The sequence below is a fragment of the Oryctolagus cuniculus genome, chromosome 11 (genome assembly GCF_051225735.1).
Source record: "Oryctolagus cuniculus isolate XC-2025 breed Fujian yellow rabbit chromosome 11, ASM5122573v1, whole genome shotgun sequence".
In the NCBI taxonomy this organism is placed as follows: Eukaryota; Metazoa; Chordata; class Mammalia; order Lagomorpha; family Leporidae; genus Oryctolagus; species Oryctolagus cuniculus.
In genome coordinates, this window is record NC_142877.1 from 24,963,823 (window position 1) to 24,981,722 (window position 17,900).

Here is a 17,900-nt window from a genome sequence, read left to right on the forward strand (position 1 = left end):
GGAGTGAACTAGCAGATGGAAGATTTCTGTTTCTCCTTCTCTAATTCTTTCGAATAAATAAACCCTTTTTTAAAAAAATCCTGCACATCCAGGGCTGGTCCAGGCTCAAGCTGGGCGCTGGGAACTCCATTGAGGTCTCCCATGTGTGGCAGGGACCCAAGAACTTCAGCCTCACCGCTGCCTCCCGGAGTGCACATCAGCAGGAAGCTGGAGTGGGGAGCAGCGCTGGGACTCACACCCAGGTGCTCCAACTAGGAATGCAGGCCTCGCAAGCTACGTCTTAACTGCTGCGCCGAATATCCACCCCACATGGTTTTAACTTACATTGATGTGCACTAAACAGACAAGTGCATACATACTAAATGGACCCCTGAATAAACATCTACAAGTTGAGCACAAACATGATCAGAGCCAGGCGATGAAACAGTGGTCAGGCCCCAGAAGCCCCCTGGGGTCTCATTCCAACCACTCCACTGCTCCCAGAGAAATAATCACTTCTAACAGGATAGATCTGCCTGGTGTCACATTCTAGAAACACAACACATCCTCATCTAGGCTTGATTTTTGCTTAAATTGCTTGAAGAGTTACCCATTTTGTAGTGAGAAGTGTATCCTGTTCGTTCCAGTGCCAGACACTAGTCTGTAGTGTGAGAACACCGCAATTTAGTTTTCCAGCCTACACCAGAGGCGTGAGTCGTTTCTAATGTGGAGCTACCACACACAGTATTTCTGTCAACATCTTTGCTTGTGTCTTTGAGTGCATGCACTTCTCCTGGGTGTAAGTCCAGGAGCGGAACTGCTGGATCATAGAGTAGGCACATATTCGGCGTCAGTGGCTGCTGTCAAACGGTTCTCCATAATGGTGACAGCCACCGACACCCCCTGCAGCAGTGCCAGTCCCAGCCGAGAAGCACGCTCCTTGCCAGCACCGGCTCTCGCCCGTCCTTTTAGCCTCGGTCATTCGGCAGGTATTCAGTGCCATCACGTTGTGGCTTTAATCTGAAAAGCTGCTCAACTCCCTTAGTCAGCATGGAAATATCAAGTGATTACTGAGCCATGCAAATGTGTTGCATTTATTAAAATATTTATATGTTGTATTTTTTATAAGAAGTCATTACCCCAGAGTCCTCAGTGCAGAGATCAAAGCTCGCGGGAGGGCGTGTCTGGGTGTGCACCTGTGTGCGTGTACTGGTATGCCTGTGTTGAAGCTCGCGGGAGGGTGTGTCTGGGTGTGTACCTGTGTGCATGTGCTGGTGTGCCCGTGTTGAAGCTCGCGGGAGGGTGTGTCTGGGTGTGCATGTGTATTCGTGTGCTGGTGTGCCTGTGCTGATGCTCGCGGGAGGGCATGTCTGGGTGTGTGCGTGTACTGGTGTGCCCGTGTTGATGCTCACTGCTGATGTGACTTCTGGTTGGCACTGATTTTCTCACTTCACTGACAGCCGTGAACAGAAAGCACGGAGGATTCTGATGACAGGAGGGAACCAGGGGCCCAGCATCCCAGTGGGACTCAAGGCGTTTTTCTGAGCAACGCTCCGGTGACCTCCCTACCTCCTTCTCCTTCAAAGGAATGTAGTAAGGGGTGCTGATCTGCAGCCTTTTAGGAATTAGCACCCGGAACTTGTTTTCCATTTCAGTGACAGCACTGCTCACATTGGGGTGTGGTGGCTGCTGGCCAACAAATACGCAGTAATCCTTGATGTCCCAGATCTAGGCAAAAAGTGTGGGTTAGCGGCCATGCACCCCTCGACCCCAGCCCCGACTCATCCTTTGGGCTCCTCGCAGGACACGCCTCTTCACTTTGGAGGCAGGCCTTTCTTGCCTCCCTAGGAAACCTTGCCACTCAGGGCCCGAGGGAGTCTTAGGGATCTCCTTGGCCAGAGCCCTTGGTCAGCAGGCAGGGCATGACTGGCTCAAGGACAAGGCCCTCCCGCCTCATGTCCATCACAAGCACAGAACCAGCTCTGACACAGCTCATCACAGAGCCAACACAAAATGGGTGACGATGACGGAGTGTGGCCCTCACTGCACGGGGCAGACCCCTGAGCTAATCTGTGATCCTCCCCCAGGGCCACAGGGACAGGGAGGCTGACGGCGGTCCCCGGCCCTGGGTGCCGATTCTTCCTCACCTTGATGCTTCCTTTACAGTCCCCCGTGATGAGGATCCAGTCATTTTCGTCAGTGGCCATGGCGCCCACGACGACATCCTCGTGGTCTTTGAGCTCCACGGGGAACTTCCCCAGGAGGCCTCCGTTGCCGTGGATGGACCAGGCGTAGATGAAGCCATCCATGCAGCTGCTCAGCAAGGCAGCCATGTGTGGCAGGCGAGGCCTGGTCTGCAGGAAGATGATCTGTGTGAGAGAGGTGGGTCCAGTTCAACGGGGCTGAGAGGCAGTGGGTACCCTGGCCATCGCCGCACACTGCTAAGGCACCCTCACGTGGCCCCCAGTTTCCCAGGTGCCCAGCGGGAATGGTGACAGTGACGTTATCCTTCCTGCCTGGCTGGTACAAGGAACTTCATACTGGATGATGAGTCACTTGAGGGTAGGGATTTCTGTCTTTTCTGTTTACTCTCTTTTTAAAAAATATTTATTTATTTATTTGAAAGGCAGGGTTGGGGCCAGTGCTGTGGTATAGTAGGTAAAGCTGCTGCCTGCAGTGCCGGCTTCCCATATGGGTGTTGGTTCGAGTCCCAGCTGCTCCATTTCCTATCCAGCTCCCTGCTATGGCCTGGGAAAGCAGTGGAAGATGGCCCAAGGCATTAGGCCTCTGCACCCATGTGGGAGACCCGGAAGAAGCTCCTGGCTTAAATGGGTGCAGCTCCAGCCATTGCAGCCATCTGGGGAGTGAACCAGTGGAAGGAAGACCTTTCTCTCTCTGCCTCTCCTCTCTCTGTGTAACTCTGACTTTCAAGTAAATAAATCTGGAAAGAGAGAGAGAGAGAGAGAGAGAGAGACAGAGAGAGAGAGAAGGTTACAGAGAAAGAGACAAAGAGAGCGAGCGAGATCCTCCATCAACCGGCTCACCCCTTAAATGGCTCACAGTGGCTGGAACTGGGCTGATTTGAAGCCAGGAGCCAGAAGCCTCTTCCAGGTCTCCCACGTGGGTGCAGGGCTCCAAATACCTGGGCCATTCTCTGCTGTCCTCCCAGGCACATTAGTCAGAAGCAGAGCCAACAGGACCGGAACCAGCACCCACATGGGATGCTGGCTGAGCAGGCGGTGGCTTTACCTCTGTGCCCTTGGCTATTCTCCCTCTCTCACGGTTACCTTATATGTCGCTCCTGTGGCCCACGGACAGGGCCACAATGGGAAGTCAAGTTGCATAGAGCAGAGCAGAAGAGAACGCCCTGCTGGCACCTTGCACAAGGCTGAGAACAGTCAGGGGCGCAGAATAGATCAGGCTTGCAGGCTTCCTCACACCTGCCAAGGCGGAGCTTCACAGTGTCTCCAAAACATGTCGCCAAGTAACTAACGGTCTCAACTATCCTTACTGTCATACAGACCGGGATCACAAACCAGGAGTCCCTTAAGCCCTGGATCTAATGGTTTCTCCTCTGAATTCTACCAAATATTTAAAGAATTAACAATACTCCTTCTCAAAACTTTCCCCAACAAATTCAAGAGGAGGGAACAAATCCTACCTCATCCTGCACAACCAAAGACACGAGCGGAATACTGCAGACCAACAGCCTTGGTGAACTCCGGTGTGAAACTCCTCACCCGAATGCCAGAAAACTAAATTCAGCAGCACAGAAAAGGCTCATACCCCACAAGGGATGCACTCCTGGGACGCAGATGGCTCACCACACACACAGTAACAAGGGGACACTCACATGATCACCTCAACCGATTCAGAAACAGCCCTTGACAAAAACTCAAGTTCATGCGAAACACACTCAACAAACTAGGAACTGAAGGAAACTACATCAACTCAATAAAAAAGCCATATATGAGAAACCCACAGCAAACATCATACTCAGTGGTGCAAGACTGAAAGCATTTTAAGATCAGAGAGAGCAAGACAAGGCCATCCTCTGTCACCACTTTTATTCAACAGAGTACTGAAGGGTCTAGCCAGAGCACTGCCAGAAAAAGGACTAAAAAGGCATCCAAGTCGGAAAAGAAGAAGTGAAATTATCTGTTAGCAGAGAATATGGTCTAACATGTGGAAAACTCTTTTAAAGATTCTTCCAAAAATATGATTAGAGCCAAGAAATGGATTCAGCAGAATAGCAGGATATAAAGTCAATATACAAAAATTAGTGGTGGGGCCAGTGATACAGCCCAGTGGTTTGAGTCCCGGGTGCCGGTTCAAGTCCCAGCTGCTCCACGTCCAATCCAGTTTCCTGCTAATGCACCTGGGGAAGCAGCAGAAGTCAGCCTAAGTCCTTGGCCTCTGCATCCATGTGGGAGACCTGGATGGAGCTCCATGTTCCTGGCTTCAGCCTGGCCCAGCCCCACCACTGTCATTTTGACCATTTGGGAAGTGAACCAGCAGGTGGAAATGCTGGCTCTCTCTAACTCTGCCTTTCAAATAAATAAATCTTTTTAAAAATCAGTTGGATGGGGCTGGTACTGTGGTGCAGTGGGATAAACCCCAGTCTGTAGCACCAGCATCCCATATGGGCGCCAGTTCAAGTCTCCTTGGGCCCCCCTAGGGACCAGTGCTGTGGCATAGCAGGTAAAGCTGCTGCCTGTAGTGTCAGTATCCCATATGGGTGCCAGTTTGAATCCTGGCTGCTCCACCTTGATCCAGCTCTCTGCTATGGCCTGGGAAAGCAGTGGAAGATGGTCCAAGTCCCTGGACCCCTAAACCCATGTGGGAGACCCGGAAAAGCTCAAGGCTTCTGACTTCAGATCGGCACAACTCCAGCTGTTGTGGCCATCTGGGGAGTGAATCAGCAGACGAAAGACCTTTGTCTCTGTCTCCTTCTGTCTGTGGCTCTACCTTTTAATTAAATAAATAAATAAAATCTCTAAAAAAAGAAGAAGAAAAGAAGTAACCCAAGTGTCTATCAGTGGATGAAAGGATAAGCAAAATGTGATGGACACACGCCGTGGAATAGTACTGACCCCTAAAAAGGAAAGAAAGTTTGACATAAGCTAGCTCCAGTATGAATAAGGACATTATGCGGGGTGAGAGAAGGCAATCTCAGAAAGACGCACACAGTGTGACACTGCGTGACCCCACTTATGTGAGATGGAGTCGCCAAAATTACGGAGCCAGAAAGCAGCTCGGTGGTGGCCAGGGGCTGGGGATGGAGAAGCGCTGTTTAGCAGGCCCAGGCTTTCACGTTCATGAGCTGAAAGGAGCGGCAGAGATGCACGGCGGTGACAGCTGCACCCGTGCGCGTGCTGAGCAGCCAGGCTCCACCTCACTGGTCCAGGAAAGTACAAAATCCGCTGGCCGAGGCTGCTGTTGCTGGCAGGGGCAGGGTGGCTGCAGCCAGACATGGCAGAACCTTTATTTTTTCTTCGTATACTTTTTAGAAAATCACTGTTAACTGGCATTACTTTTAAAATGTTGTCAAGGTATTTTTTAGTTTTTAATGTTTTTTAACGATTCATTCATCCACCCATTCATTTGAAAGAAGGACAGAGAGGAAGATATCTTCCATCTGTTGTTTCATTCCCAAAGCCTACAAAAGCCAGGCAGAAGCCAGGTGCCCAGAACTCCATCTGGGTCTCCCAAGTACTTGAGCCACCATCTGCTGCCTTCCAGGGGCACTAGCAGGAAGGTGGATTGGAAGCGGAGGCAGACCCCTGATGCTCCGATATGGGGTGCAGGCCACCCATGCGGCAGCTTAACCCCCTGAGCCACAACGTCCACCCTAAGGCATTACTTAGGAGGCAGAGCATTCGGGAGCTGGAGGAGACGCTGTGAGCCCCTCCCCAGCACGCAGGACCGGCTCTGAGGCGCATGCCTGGAGCGGGGTGATGGGGCGAGCCTGCCACACCCTGCCACAACAGGGGTTTGTGTTTTCAGGAGGGTCTTAAGCATCACAACGAGGGGCATCCAGGACAGAAAAGGAAAGGCACAGGAAGAGTTGAAAAGATAAACTGACCCCACCCACAAGCCACACAAAGCAGGAGGGCACTCTAACAGTAGATTCTGGAAATGCCACTGTCCTGCCTCCCAATCCAGCACCCTGCCCCCACAATGCCCCAGGAAGGAGCGCTGCTCACCCCCTTGGACACATCCAACCCTGCTACACAGGAACTCCGCCCAGACCCAGCAGCCCTAACTCCAGGTGCTAACCTGCACCACCCTCTCCACGCCGCCGGCCCAGGCCCCGGGGAGAGGCAGGCGCACGCCCCTGCTTTCCCAACCTTCTCCACCGACGCGTTGGACTGCAGCAACTTCTTCCGCTGGAACTCCCCTCTTTTCTTCTCGGCCTCTTTGTAAACGGACTGTTTGCCACGCAACTTGGATGTCAGCCCGGTCCTGCCGGCGCTGAAAGAGGCCTGCAGAGAGCAATGGGTCTTCCAGGTCACCCTGAGTGTGCCCCCTTCTCTGTGGGGACAGAGATGAGAGGCAAAGGAGCAGCCCCTCCCGGCCCCCGCGCCCTGTGGAGGCCGGCACAGAACCGAGTGGGCGCTGGGCCTCTGGACATGCTGATGCTAGGGACTCCCCTCCTGGTGAGCAGCTATTCGGGGCCGAGACTTGCCCTAAAAGTGACTAGGAGGCTGGGGGGCGTGTATCCCCTCACTCTGAAAATCCGAATGCAGGGCACAACCCTGCTACTTCAAAGACCGGGTGGCTGTCTAGAGCTGACGTAGAGAGAACGACAGCCTGGCAGCTCACACGGGAGTGAGGCCGTCACTGCCCAGCCTCAGCTCCAGGCACGGGGAACCAGACTGCGGTCCCCACCTCACTGCTGGGAGTCTGAGGCCTGCCCAGCCAGCCCCTGTGCGTACGAAGGGACAGCTCCTCCTTCTCTTTCTCCCTGTTCTCCCCAAAAGTGGGCTGTCAGTCATTCCTGGAAGGTGGAATCCTGGGGCAGGGAGTAGGGCTGAGCCAAGGCCTTTGCGGCCTGGTCTCCAAGGAGGTAAGGCTTGCGTCTGGGGAAGGCTGCAGGTCCCCCTGCTCACCGCCACACCTGGGCCAGGGCCAGGGCCAGGGCCTTGAGCTTTAGGCTGGGAAAGTGGCCCAGGAACTCATGTCCGGTTTTCAGTTCTGGGGCATGCTCCCTTGCAGTCTTGCCTTTAGCTTTCAGACTTGCAAGCCGGGGATTGCCTGCGGGCCGGGAAGCCACGGCGGCCAGGCCTGAGCAGCACAGAGCACACGATGCAGTGGGGTGAAAACAGGGAGGCCCCCGCCTGGCCCACCACACCCCCGCAAGGGAGCGGATGACGCTAACGGCGCTCCGGGAAAAGCGCACCCCCACAAGCAGACCCCTGCTCCCACCTGCTGGAGCACAGGCTTGTCCGACTCCTTGTCTTTCAAGTGCTTCAGTACTGGGGGAGCCGACTTCAGGTTCAGCTTCAGGCCGGCCCCGGCCGGGGTCTTGGTGCTAGGGCCGGGGAGCTTCCTGGGGGTCTTGTGTGCCCACATCTCCTCCATGTAGGATCTGTTGGGCCTGCGGCCCTCAGCCAGGAAGCTGCCCACTTCCCGTACCTGTACCAGGGAGAGAGCAGCCCCTACGCCGTTAGAGTCCTAGGGGAAACACCAGACCTGTCCAGTCCCAAGCTAGCACCAGGGGCCTCCAGCTGCCCGAGAACTTCTTCCCAGAAACCTCCCTCCTCGACAGACCCCAGACCAGAGCTAACAACCCCATCCCTGGGCAACCACTGGTGCCCTCAGGACTCTCAGAGGGGGCACTGCTCCTGTGAGAAACTGTTTCCTCATCTGTGCAATGCGAAGTAGCTTCCAGCTATTCCTAGGGTCTGACCTTACTGGAAATCCACAGTGAAAAACAGAAAGCTGAGCTGCCTGGGGGAAGCCCCACCCCCAAGCACTCCTCCCCCCACACACCTGGGAAACTGTGGCATGAGGTGACCCCCAAGGTCCCTTCCAACACAGGGCTACTGAGAGACGGTGGCACAGGTTTCCCAAGCCCCTGCCCTGAGCCCAGTGACATCCAACAGCCACCCGGGCAAGAAGGGAGCCACCATCAAGAGCAAGACATCCAAGAAAGAGGACAGGCTTGCCCCACCAGGCTCTGGAGCCTGACTGGCAGGGTTCGGATCTACCCTTCTTGGCTGTGTGACCTTAATCAAGGTGCTTAACCTCTCTGTGCCTGTTTCCACATCTGTCAGATGAAGAGAATCCCGAAAATTACCACACATCTGCTTAGCTCCCAAGCCCTCCAGAACAAGTCACGACCACCCCCTCTACTCCCCAGGACACTCCCCAGCCCCGTGCCCACACGACAGGCCCACCACGGGGAGCAGGTGGAGGGAGGCATGCTCCACGGACCACACCTTCTTGGGCTGTAAGGGCAAGGGGCTCTCGGAGGCGTTGAAGTTGAGGATGGGCTTGAACATGCTGACGTTCCAGAAGAGGACGTCCCCATTGTAGGAGGAGGTCCCGAGGAACTGGTTCTGGTACTTGGCCATGCTCAGGACGTCCTCGGTGTGGAAGGCCTGCCACTGCGAGGTCAGCAGCACTGGCTTGGTTTTGTGGAACCTGTGAACACGGCCAGGGCTGAGGCCTGAGCGCTCGGCCTCGCCACCGCAGGGGCTGCCTCGCAGTGCTGGGGCCTCACGAACCCAGGGACTCGCGCCTGTCCGGCGGTCTTTACACAAACCGGCCCTACAGATGAATTCTACTCTCCCGCTCCAGGCGCCTGGGTTAGGGTTAAGGTTTAGCAGGAAAATCAGGGCCCCACAAAGGCCCGCAGAGCAGATGGCGCCTTGCCCCCCTTCCCCTCCACACCAGCGGAAGTCGGGCTCCCCCCACGTCCCATAGGGGCCTTCACCTGCTTTCACCGCACTCGACACATTTTCTAATTCTGAACTAAATGACCGATTACCATCTGCCTGCTGAGGCACTCAAAGTCCGCGTCCCCCCACCCCCACCCCCCAATTCACACATCGGAACCGGTCCTCGGGGGCAGAGAAGTTGGAGGGGGCCTGGGAGGAAGGTGTTGTGCCATCAGAGCCCTCACACTTGGGATCAGAGAGGTCTCCTGCCCCTTTGACCACGGCAGGTTACGGCGAAGACACGGCCATCCCCGAACCACACCTGCCAGCGCTGACCCGCCCCTTCCCAGCCTCCAGAGCCGCGAGAGACGTCTGTTGCTTATCCGCCACCCAGCCCCTGTATTCTGCACTGGCAGTGAGTGACCAGGAGCACGGCCCAGCTGTCACACGGACTCTGCAGACCTGGCAGAAGCAGCTGTGGCGCTGGCTAACAGAGTTCTGAGAGGCGTGCCAGAAAAAGCCAGCACGGCCCTGCATGGCCCGCCAACGGCGACTCCAGTGAGGGCCCGGGGGGCAGCGGCGTCCAGAAAGCCTCCTCGCAGCGGCACCCGAGTGACCCTGAGCACAATGCTGACAGACTGCGGACGGGAAGGCCCACGTGATCAGTCTCAGACGCCACCGAGGCACGTGGACTGGGAGCCGGAGGCAAGGCCGCCGTAAAGTGACAGAGGACTTGGATGGCTCGTGTCTGTGTTCCAGCAGGCCAGTAGGCGGCAGCAGGCAGAACGAACTACCTGGCGCTTCAGCTCCTGACTTTGGCCCTGGCCCAACCCCAGCCATTGCAGCATTTGGGAAGTTAACTAAGTCAAGGGAATTCTTTCTTTCTATCTCTCTCCCCTTCCTCCTTCCCTCCCTCCTTCCCTCCCTCTCTCTCTCTCTCTGCCTTGGTTTCTCAAATCAATATTTTTTTTAAAAAAAAATATTTTCTAAAAAGAACAAATTGCCAATCAAAAAGGAAGCAGACATAAAGACTTAGGAAAAGTGCCCACCTGTGTGTCTGAAGGGAATGAGAAAACCATTCAGGAGAAAACGTGACAGGTGTGGCCAAGCACCCCTTTGACAGAGATCCACTGCCTCCACCACCCAGATCTCAAAGGACAAGGCCTCCTGCAGAGCCATGGTCCCAGGGAGACAGCCACAGAAACAGGCGTGGGGCCAAGCCACGCAGCCACCACGGGAGCAGGGCCACCCAGAGCCCTGTGGTCCCAGCCCCAGCCTGGCTCATGGCCCCAGTGGATCGCGAAGGCAGGCCCTCCACCCCAGCCAGAGGACCATCCTCAAGTCTCCAGGAATAATGGAATTTGCCCTGAGGGATTCTGGGCTTGCTCAGGACCTGTCACTCCTTTCTCTCTTCTTGTCTCTCCCGTCTGTCTCCCCGACGGCTGTCCCACCACCGTACTCCTCACAGTTCACGGCTGCCAAGGGATTTGTCTCACAGTGCCCTGAGTCTCGCCCATATCTAATCGTGGTGATACGCAGGTGAGACTTTGGACTTAGGCTTTAGAGCCGATGCTGGAGCAAGTGATGGCTCGTGGTGCTATCAGGATCGAACGGGTATTCTTGCGTGTGAGAAGGACGGGCATTTCTACGACTGGCTTCTGTATTCTCCCCAAAGTCTTACATGGATTGTAATAACCTGCAACGTGAGGCCACCTGGAGGCGGAGCCTCTGGGAAGAGATGAGGTCACAGGGCAGAGCCCTTGTGAATGGGATCAGTGCCCTTATAGAGAGGCCCCAGTGTGATGCCCCACCCCTTCCACCATGTGAGAATACAGCAAGAACGCCAGCCGTGAGCCAGGAAGCAGGCCCTCATCAAACACCAGATTTGTTGACACCTTGATCTTGAACTTCTTGGCCCCCAGTGCTGTGAACAATAAATGTCTATGGTTTCTACATCACCCACTCTGCAACGCTCTATTCCAGCCACTGGACAGACGCTCCGGGAAGACGGAGACTGTCATTCTTGCTCATACGCACCCTCAGCCCAGCACTGAGCCCAGGACGCAGGCACCTCAGTAATGGAGGAGCAGGTGAAGCCACGGCCAGTAACCACCGCGAGTTCCCCACCTGGAGTCCCACCCCCCGGGAAAGCAGGGCAGGGAGGACCCACTGGAGGAGCGCGGCCGAGCATGGCCAGCTGCCCTTGCCTACACACCACGCGTGCCCACAACTCACGTGAAGTTAGTGATTCTCTTAGTCCAGCCTGTCATGTAGTAGGTTTTGTTCATGTGGATGATTCCACTAATCTGGTGGGGAGGAGAGAAAACCGAACTCTCAAGCCCCTCAGAGAGCGCAGATCTGGGCTTCCAGTGCCTTCCCAAGCGCACGAGGCAAGACGCCAAGACCCTCTGTCGTGACGAGCCTCCGTGAGCCTCCTCCAGCTTCCGTGAGCTGGCCCCGCCCCCGCCTCACACCCCTCTACGGTCCCACCACCCAAGCCGGTGCACTCGGACCAGCAGGTGGGCTGAACTTATAGGAGGAGACAGGTTAGGGGTCCGTGTGTGTCTCACAGAGGGGATCGCTGGGAAGCAGACCAGTGACCGGCTCAGGCCACGTAACTGCCAGGTGACAAGCTCTGAGCCAGGGGTACCCAAACCGCGTCCCAGGGGTTAAGGCTGTGGGCTCAAGCCCCAAAGTGGAACTGCTGCTCTTTCTCTACATCACCCCCACAGAATATTCCCATAATCCTCTTGGGCATTTCCCAAGTCGGGGTGAGCACGGGTGGCTCTGAGTCCCCTGCCCCTGCTGCTAGAAATGCAACCCACAGCTCCAACCTGTGGGACACGAGGTGCTGACAGCAGGAAGAGCAGCAGTCACACTGTGAGCCTCATTGAGGCCAGGGCTGCCCCCTTCACTGTCCGCACGGAGACACACAAGGCTCGGGGAGGTCTGAGGCCGGTGCCGCCTGCCACGTGGACAGCCTTTCAGCAGCCCCGCCACCCACGGGACGGACTCGATTCCGGGCTCCAGCTGTTGTGGGCATTGGAGGAGTGAATCAATGGATGGGAAATCCATCTCTCTCTGCCTTTCAAATAAAATGAAAACTAAGAAACAAGCAATGTGTCCCAGAGCCACAGGAGCCGTGCGTGGCTTCTCAGACTGACCTCCAGCTGGTCGGGGTTGGGGAAGGTCAGCAGGCACTCGCCGCTGTTGTAGTTCCACATCTGCATGGTGCCCTCTCGCAAGCCCGTGAGCAGGCAGCGCTCCGACTCGTCCAGGGCCATGGCGGTCAGCTCCACTTGCTGGTCCCCAGACACAGAGAACTCCACCATCTTCCTGCCCGTGGTGATCTCCCACACGTTCACGGTGCCATGCAGGCAGCCGCTCACCACCTGCCGGGGAGCATGGCACTGAGGGCTGCGGAGGGGCCGGGGCCTCCCTGCCCAGGGCTGCCCCCGGCCTGCGGCAGCGTGCGCCCCCCTGCAGCAGGCTTCCTCTGCTGAGTTCTGGCAGACTCAGAGCTGGCTCTGCTTTTAGCAAGAATCAGTCTGGCAGAGTCCCTGTTAACTCAGAGACGGCACTTATCAGAATCCTCCCAGAGAAAATGATTCCTAATTCAGAAAAGACTTCTTAATGATGACAACACAAAAACAAAAACAAGCCAGAAATAAACCAAGTGCCGCCTGAGCAGGGGAATTATAATGCGCGGGGCAGACCCATGCTCCCTACTGAAAACACTGAGGAGGGCTGGGGAAACTTCAAAGAAAAAGCCAAACAAAGTGACGCCAAGCTGCAGGGAGGCAGTGAGGGGTGGAGGCAGCAGCCGGGAGGGGAAAGCAGGCCGGCGGTGAGCTCCCACCCAAGGCAGCCTGTCCGGCCCACGGCCTGACCACAGGCCCCTCGAGCAGGCGGCGGGCCCTGGCAGTGCCCCTGCTCCCACTGCACAGAAACAGTTCCACGCGCGCAGCTGCTCTGCCCAACATGTGAGGCTCTGCTCGGGCCCAGGTGCTCCCGCCCTTCCCACAGGGAACAAGGCCAAGCAATGGCTCCCCTGGAAAGCAGGGCTCCAGAACAGCGGCCCCTGGGGAATCTTGGGGAGACCCACAGCTAGCATTGCACCCCACGTTAGGAGGGTTCCTGGGGATAGCACTGTGGCATAGTAGGTTAAGCTTCTGCCTGCAGTGCCAGCCTCCCATATGGGTGCTGGTTCGAGTCTCAGCTGCTCCTCTTCCAATATAGCTCTCTGCTATGGCCTAGGAGAGCAGTAGAAGATGGCCCAAATCCTTGGGCCCCTGCATCCACGTGGGAAACCCAGAAGCAGCTCCTAGCTCCTGGCTTCAGATCGTATCCCCAGCCATTGTGGCCATTTGGGGAGTGAATCAGTGAATGGAAGACCTTTCTCTCTGTCTCTTCCTCTCTCTGTCTATAAATCTGCCTCTCAAATAAATAAATCTTTAAAAAGATAAAAGCAAGAGAGACAGACAGAGAGTCAAGCGAGCTGCCTGCCTGTGCGCAACTGCGGAACTGCCCAGGGACGTTGGGTGCCCCAGCAACCAGGGCCTGACCTCCTGCTGTGTGCAGACCCCACCCCACCCCCCGCTTCCTGCCTGCATCCCGCTGCCCTGCACCACCGAGCTCCCAGCCATGTCATGGGAGCCCACTGCTGCTTAGCTGCAGACCCAGGCCCGCAGGGCGGTCCCCACCCCACCACTCTTGCTGGCCTGAGAGCCACCCACCTGCTTAAAGATCTTGCTGTAGAGGACAGCACACAGGGGCGCGCCGTGAGTTGTGATCTTCCCTGCTTTCACAGGCCCCTGGGCCTCCGAGTACCCTTTGAGGATCCCAATCTGTAGGTGGACAAAGAGGCAGACGCATCCAGTCTGAAGGGCTCTGGTTCAGTGACTGAGGCCCCCCAGTGACGGGCTCCAAGGAAGAACTTGCAATAAATGAAGACCCACACACACCTCAGCCCATGGAGGCCTGAGCCAGCAAGTGTACTCTCTCCCCTGCTCTATGCACCACTGGGCTCCCAAACCCTCGTGTCCCTAGAACCCCAAAGGCCAAGTGCAAGGTCCCTCTCATCCTGTAACTTCCGAGAGCCCTCAATCAGGCGTTCCCTCCAGGAAGCCTTCCCTGACTACGCCTGCCCTAGGCTAGGCTAAGGATTTCTTTGTGCTCCGTGAAATGCTTGGCGTACGAATCTCTCATCACCCAACACTTTCTCCTGAAATTCTCTTTCTTGTATCCTATAAACCTCTCGAGAGATGGGGCAGGGTCTTCTTTATATAGTCTCAGCGCCTGACAAAGAGCAGGGAGGTGATAATGAACTTCAAAGTTCTATGTTTCGGGCTGGCACCATGGCTCACTTGGCTAATCCTCCACCTGCGGCACCGGCACCCAGGGTTCTAGTCCCAGTTGGGGTGCCGGGTACTAGTCCCGGTTGCTCCTCTTCCAATCCAGCTTTCTGCTGTGGCCCAGCAGGGCAGCGGAGGATGGCCCAAGTGCTTGGGTCCCTGCACCCACATGGGAGACCAGGACGAAGTACCCAGCTTCTGGCTTCGGATCAGCACAGCACCAGCTGTAGCGGCCATTAGGGAGTGAACCAACGGAAGGAAGACCTTTCTCTCTGTCTCTCACTGTCTATAACTCTCTGTCTCTCTCTCTCACTGTCTAACTCTGCCTGGCAAAAAAAAAAAAAAAGGCTATGTCTCATTCAACAAACACTGGTAGCCAGTCAGGTACTCAACAGGAGATGCAGGAAGCCACAAGCCTCCTCCCAGAAACCTGCAGTCTGGGGAGACAGCGAGTGCACAGGAGCACGGGTGCATCCCTGCAGGCGGCCTGGATGGAGGAAGCACACAGCCTGCAGAGCTCAACCTCAGATGACGCGGCTTCGCCTCTCCACAACCTCCTGTCCCCTGGCTGTGGGTCACCCTGCAGCCCGGCACAGGCGCAGACCTCGGGCTTATCTACTCTGTCCTGTCCTAGAGATGGTGTGCGTGTGGGCCTCCTTCAGAGAGGCTGCCCAGGTGGGCTGCCCGAGGGAGAGGCCAAAGGAAAGCCAGGTGGGGAGACATCGGAGAGCAAAGGGACACAGCAGACAGGACAGGCAGGCGCGAGGCCAGGCCGGAGTGTGGCCAGGAGGGACAGCCTGCCACCTCCCCGGGGCCCGGCCACCGAGCCACCGCCCCAGAGCTGCACTCACTGAGAAGGTGCTGCAGACGAGGGCCCCGGCCTCGCTGTGGAAGTAGGCGCTGGTGATGGGGCAGTTCCCCAGGGCGAACAGCTTCCCGCAGAAGGACTGGAGGCAAATATAGTCCTGCATGTCCCACACACGGACATTCTGGGGACAGGAACCACACAAAGAGGCCCAGGTGGGTCCTGGGGGTGCGGCTGGCCCGAGGCCGTGCAGTGCCCCCGCAAGCAGGGCCAGGATACACGTCCCAGAACTTGCAACACACACCCCCTGCGGCAGCACCTGCCGCCATCACAGCCCTGCCAGAGAGGCTCAGGTGGCCCAGGCCCTCAGCGAGTGAGGGCAGAGCATGTCAGGGCCTCTGCCTGCTGGAGTAGCTGACTTCACAGCCGAGGGTGAAGGTGCAGCAAGGCAGCGTGGGCCCTGCCCCTCCTGTGCCAAGACTCCAATCTCACCCAGGGAAAGCCAGCCTGGGATGGCCGGAGAGGAGGGGTCCCGAGTGCTTCCCTGGAGAGGCCCTAGAAGCTGCTCCAAGACCTGCATTGCCTAGAGGCAGCCCCAGCAAGCCAGGAAGGGTGCAGACTCAGGCTCAAACAGACCCAGGCTGCCTCCTGAGGACTGCAGCAAGCCTGGCCCTGTTTCCCAGAGCCCAGCCTCAGAGCCTGCATCAGAGGCAAAGACAGCAACTCCCAGGACCACAGCATAGGCAAAGATGTGCGGGGTAGGGCAGCTCAGGGGGCCCCCAAAGCCCCTGACAATTCTCCACCTACTGAGTTCCAGAGACCGCCAACTTGTCCCCTGCAGGAGGGCACCTGGAGCTGTTGGTCTGCATCCCCACACTGGCCAGGAGGCACCGGGCAGAATCCAGAACCAACAGGTGCATGGCTGCAAGGTGATGGGGCCCCGAGTAGGGGAGCCCAGGCATCTGAGAAAGACCCAGCCAGGCCCCAGCGCGCAGGGCAGCTGAGCGGCGAGGGCAGAGTGCGCGTGCGTACGGCACACCTCAGGGCCAGGCGCTGCAGTGTACCATCCGTTCTCCTCTAAAGCACTCGACAACCCACGCTACAGGTGGAGACTGAGGCTCAGAAAGGGAAAGGGACTTGCCAAGGCCACAGAGCAAGAAGCTGGACTGGACTGCAGGGGCCCACTCTGGCGGCCTGCTCGGGACTGGGATTGGGGTGCTGGCACCACGGCACAGCAGGTGAAGCTGCTGCTTTTGATACAATATCCCATACTGGAGTGCTGGTTCAAGTCCCGGCTACACCACTTCCAATCCAGCTTCCTGCTAATGTGCCTGGGAATGCAGAAGAGAATGCTCCAAGTACGTGGGCCCCTGCCACCAATGTGGGAGACCCAGATGGAGTTTCAGGCTCCTGGCTTCGGCCTGGCCTAGCCCTGGCCATTGTGGCCATCTGGGACGTGAACCAGCAGATGGAAGGTCTCTGCCACTCTCTCTCTCTTCCCCTCTCCCCCCATGCTCCATCTTTCAAAGAAATGAACAGTAACCCTTTAAAAAAAAAATCCAGGCTCAGGCCTCCGTGGTGAACCCTGGGCACTCCCACCAGGCCCATGAGATGGTCGCAGGCGGGCACCCGTCCCTCCGGGCCGCAGCCTCCCCCAGCAGGGTCCCTACGGTGTCCCCGGGCGGGGCGGTGGGGCGCGCCCTGAGGTGGCACCTTGTCCTTGGAGATGCTGATGAGGATGTTGCTGCTCCTGCTGCTCACCATGACGTGCGTCACAGAGGTCTGGTGTCCCTTCATCAGCCACACAGGCTTTTGTGAGACAAAGGGGTTCCACAGGCGGATGTTGGGGTCATAGCCACCTGTCACTGGGGTTGACAACTGGGCATCAGCCACCTGGAGCCTACACTGGAGACTCTTCCAGGGCTAGGCCACGGTCCCAGCCAGGCTGGTGGGGAGGGAGTGGGGGCAACCCTGTGACCCACCTCCCTGTCCCTCCCCCCGCCCCTCCATCACCAGCGGTGCGGAGGCTGTGTCATCACTCCTCCCCTGGTGCCCAGGAGTGGGAGCATGCGCAGGGCGGCCAGATGCTGCCGACGGCCCCGGAGCCCAGCCGTGCTGGGCCAGCAGCCCGGGGGGTGGGAAGATGACTTACCCAGGAAGTTCTTGTCTGGGCAGTAATCAAAGCAAAGAATTCCTTTCCTTAGATTCAGCATCGACAACCTACGACACCGAAGGGCAGGGCTGCAAGGCCGGAGCAGCGCCTGGCAGGGAGGGGCTGCTGGCAGGAAAGTCACTAGCTCTCCACCGGGGAGGGGCACCCAGGGCTCAGTCTGCAGGGACACCCACCTTCCAGGGGAAGCCAGCCCCCAGCGGCACACACCCTACTCCCCCGTTTGTAAAGCACCAGGCTTCATTCCAAGGGTAAGTTCACCCGATTTCCACTTCAACCGTCCCAGGACAGGTGTCTTCCACCATGACACCAACCGACCCAAAGGGAGGCCCCCAGGGCCAGCGAGTGCCGTGTCCTTGCTATTGCTGTCTGTGCCCAGAGCCACCCTGTGGGTCATCTGGGCGCCCCTGAGGAGGACCATCAGCCTGAACTGGGACACGGACACTACAAGAAACAGCCAGGGCGACCGAGGCAGGCGGTCCAGACGGGCAGGGTCTGCAGCTCTGCACAGCTGTCTCCCGCACCACAGCAGCCTGCCCGCGGCTCCTGCGCCTCTCGCCTCTACAGGTTAGTTCGTGGCCACTTGGAATCAGGCCCCACCCTCTAACGCAGAGCGTCCTCCAACAGCACACCCAGGTCGCCCTGTACATGGCTTCCACTACCCAGAGGGGCCCCGAGTCCACCTCTGCCAACCTCCCAGCACAGCC

At 57.4% G+C, this 17,900-nt stretch overlaps 1 protein-coding gene across 4 annotated transcripts in view; it reads right to left on the minus strand.

Annotated features, from left to right (window-relative positions):
• Nucleotides 1-17,900, minus strand: part of EFCAB8 (EF-hand calcium binding domain 8) — a 66,073-nt gene that overhangs the window by 19,592 nt on the left and 28,581 nt on the right. For 2 of the 4 annotated variants that reach the window (XM_089307181.1, XM_089307182.1), the window contains 11 exons: nucleotides 17,176-17,243; nucleotides 16,737-16,888; nucleotides 15,070-15,207; nucleotides 13,601-13,711; nucleotides 12,029-12,256; nucleotides 11,100-11,170; nucleotides 8,424-8,628; nucleotides 7,408-7,617; nucleotides 6,330-6,464; nucleotides 2,127-2,348; nucleotides 1,549-1,707 (listed from right to left, as the gene is read on the minus strand). In XM_089307181.1, the coding sequence (XP_089163307.1) occupies nucleotides 1,549-1,707; nucleotides 2,127-2,348; nucleotides 6,330-6,464; nucleotides 7,408-7,617; nucleotides 8,424-8,628; nucleotides 11,100-11,170; nucleotides 12,029-12,256; nucleotides 13,601-13,711; nucleotides 15,070-15,207; nucleotides 16,737-16,888; nucleotides 17,176-17,243 (1,699 nt within the window). Of the gene's footprint in view, nucleotides 1-1,548; nucleotides 1,708-2,126; nucleotides 2,349-6,329; nucleotides 6,465-7,407; nucleotides 7,618-8,423; nucleotides 8,629-9,326; nucleotides 9,593-11,099; nucleotides 11,171-12,028; nucleotides 12,257-13,600; nucleotides 13,712-15,069; nucleotides 15,208-16,736; nucleotides 16,889-17,175; nucleotides 17,244-17,900 lie in introns of those variants that run through there. The other 2 variants (XM_089307184.1, XM_089307183.1) reach the window with 1 other exon arrangement.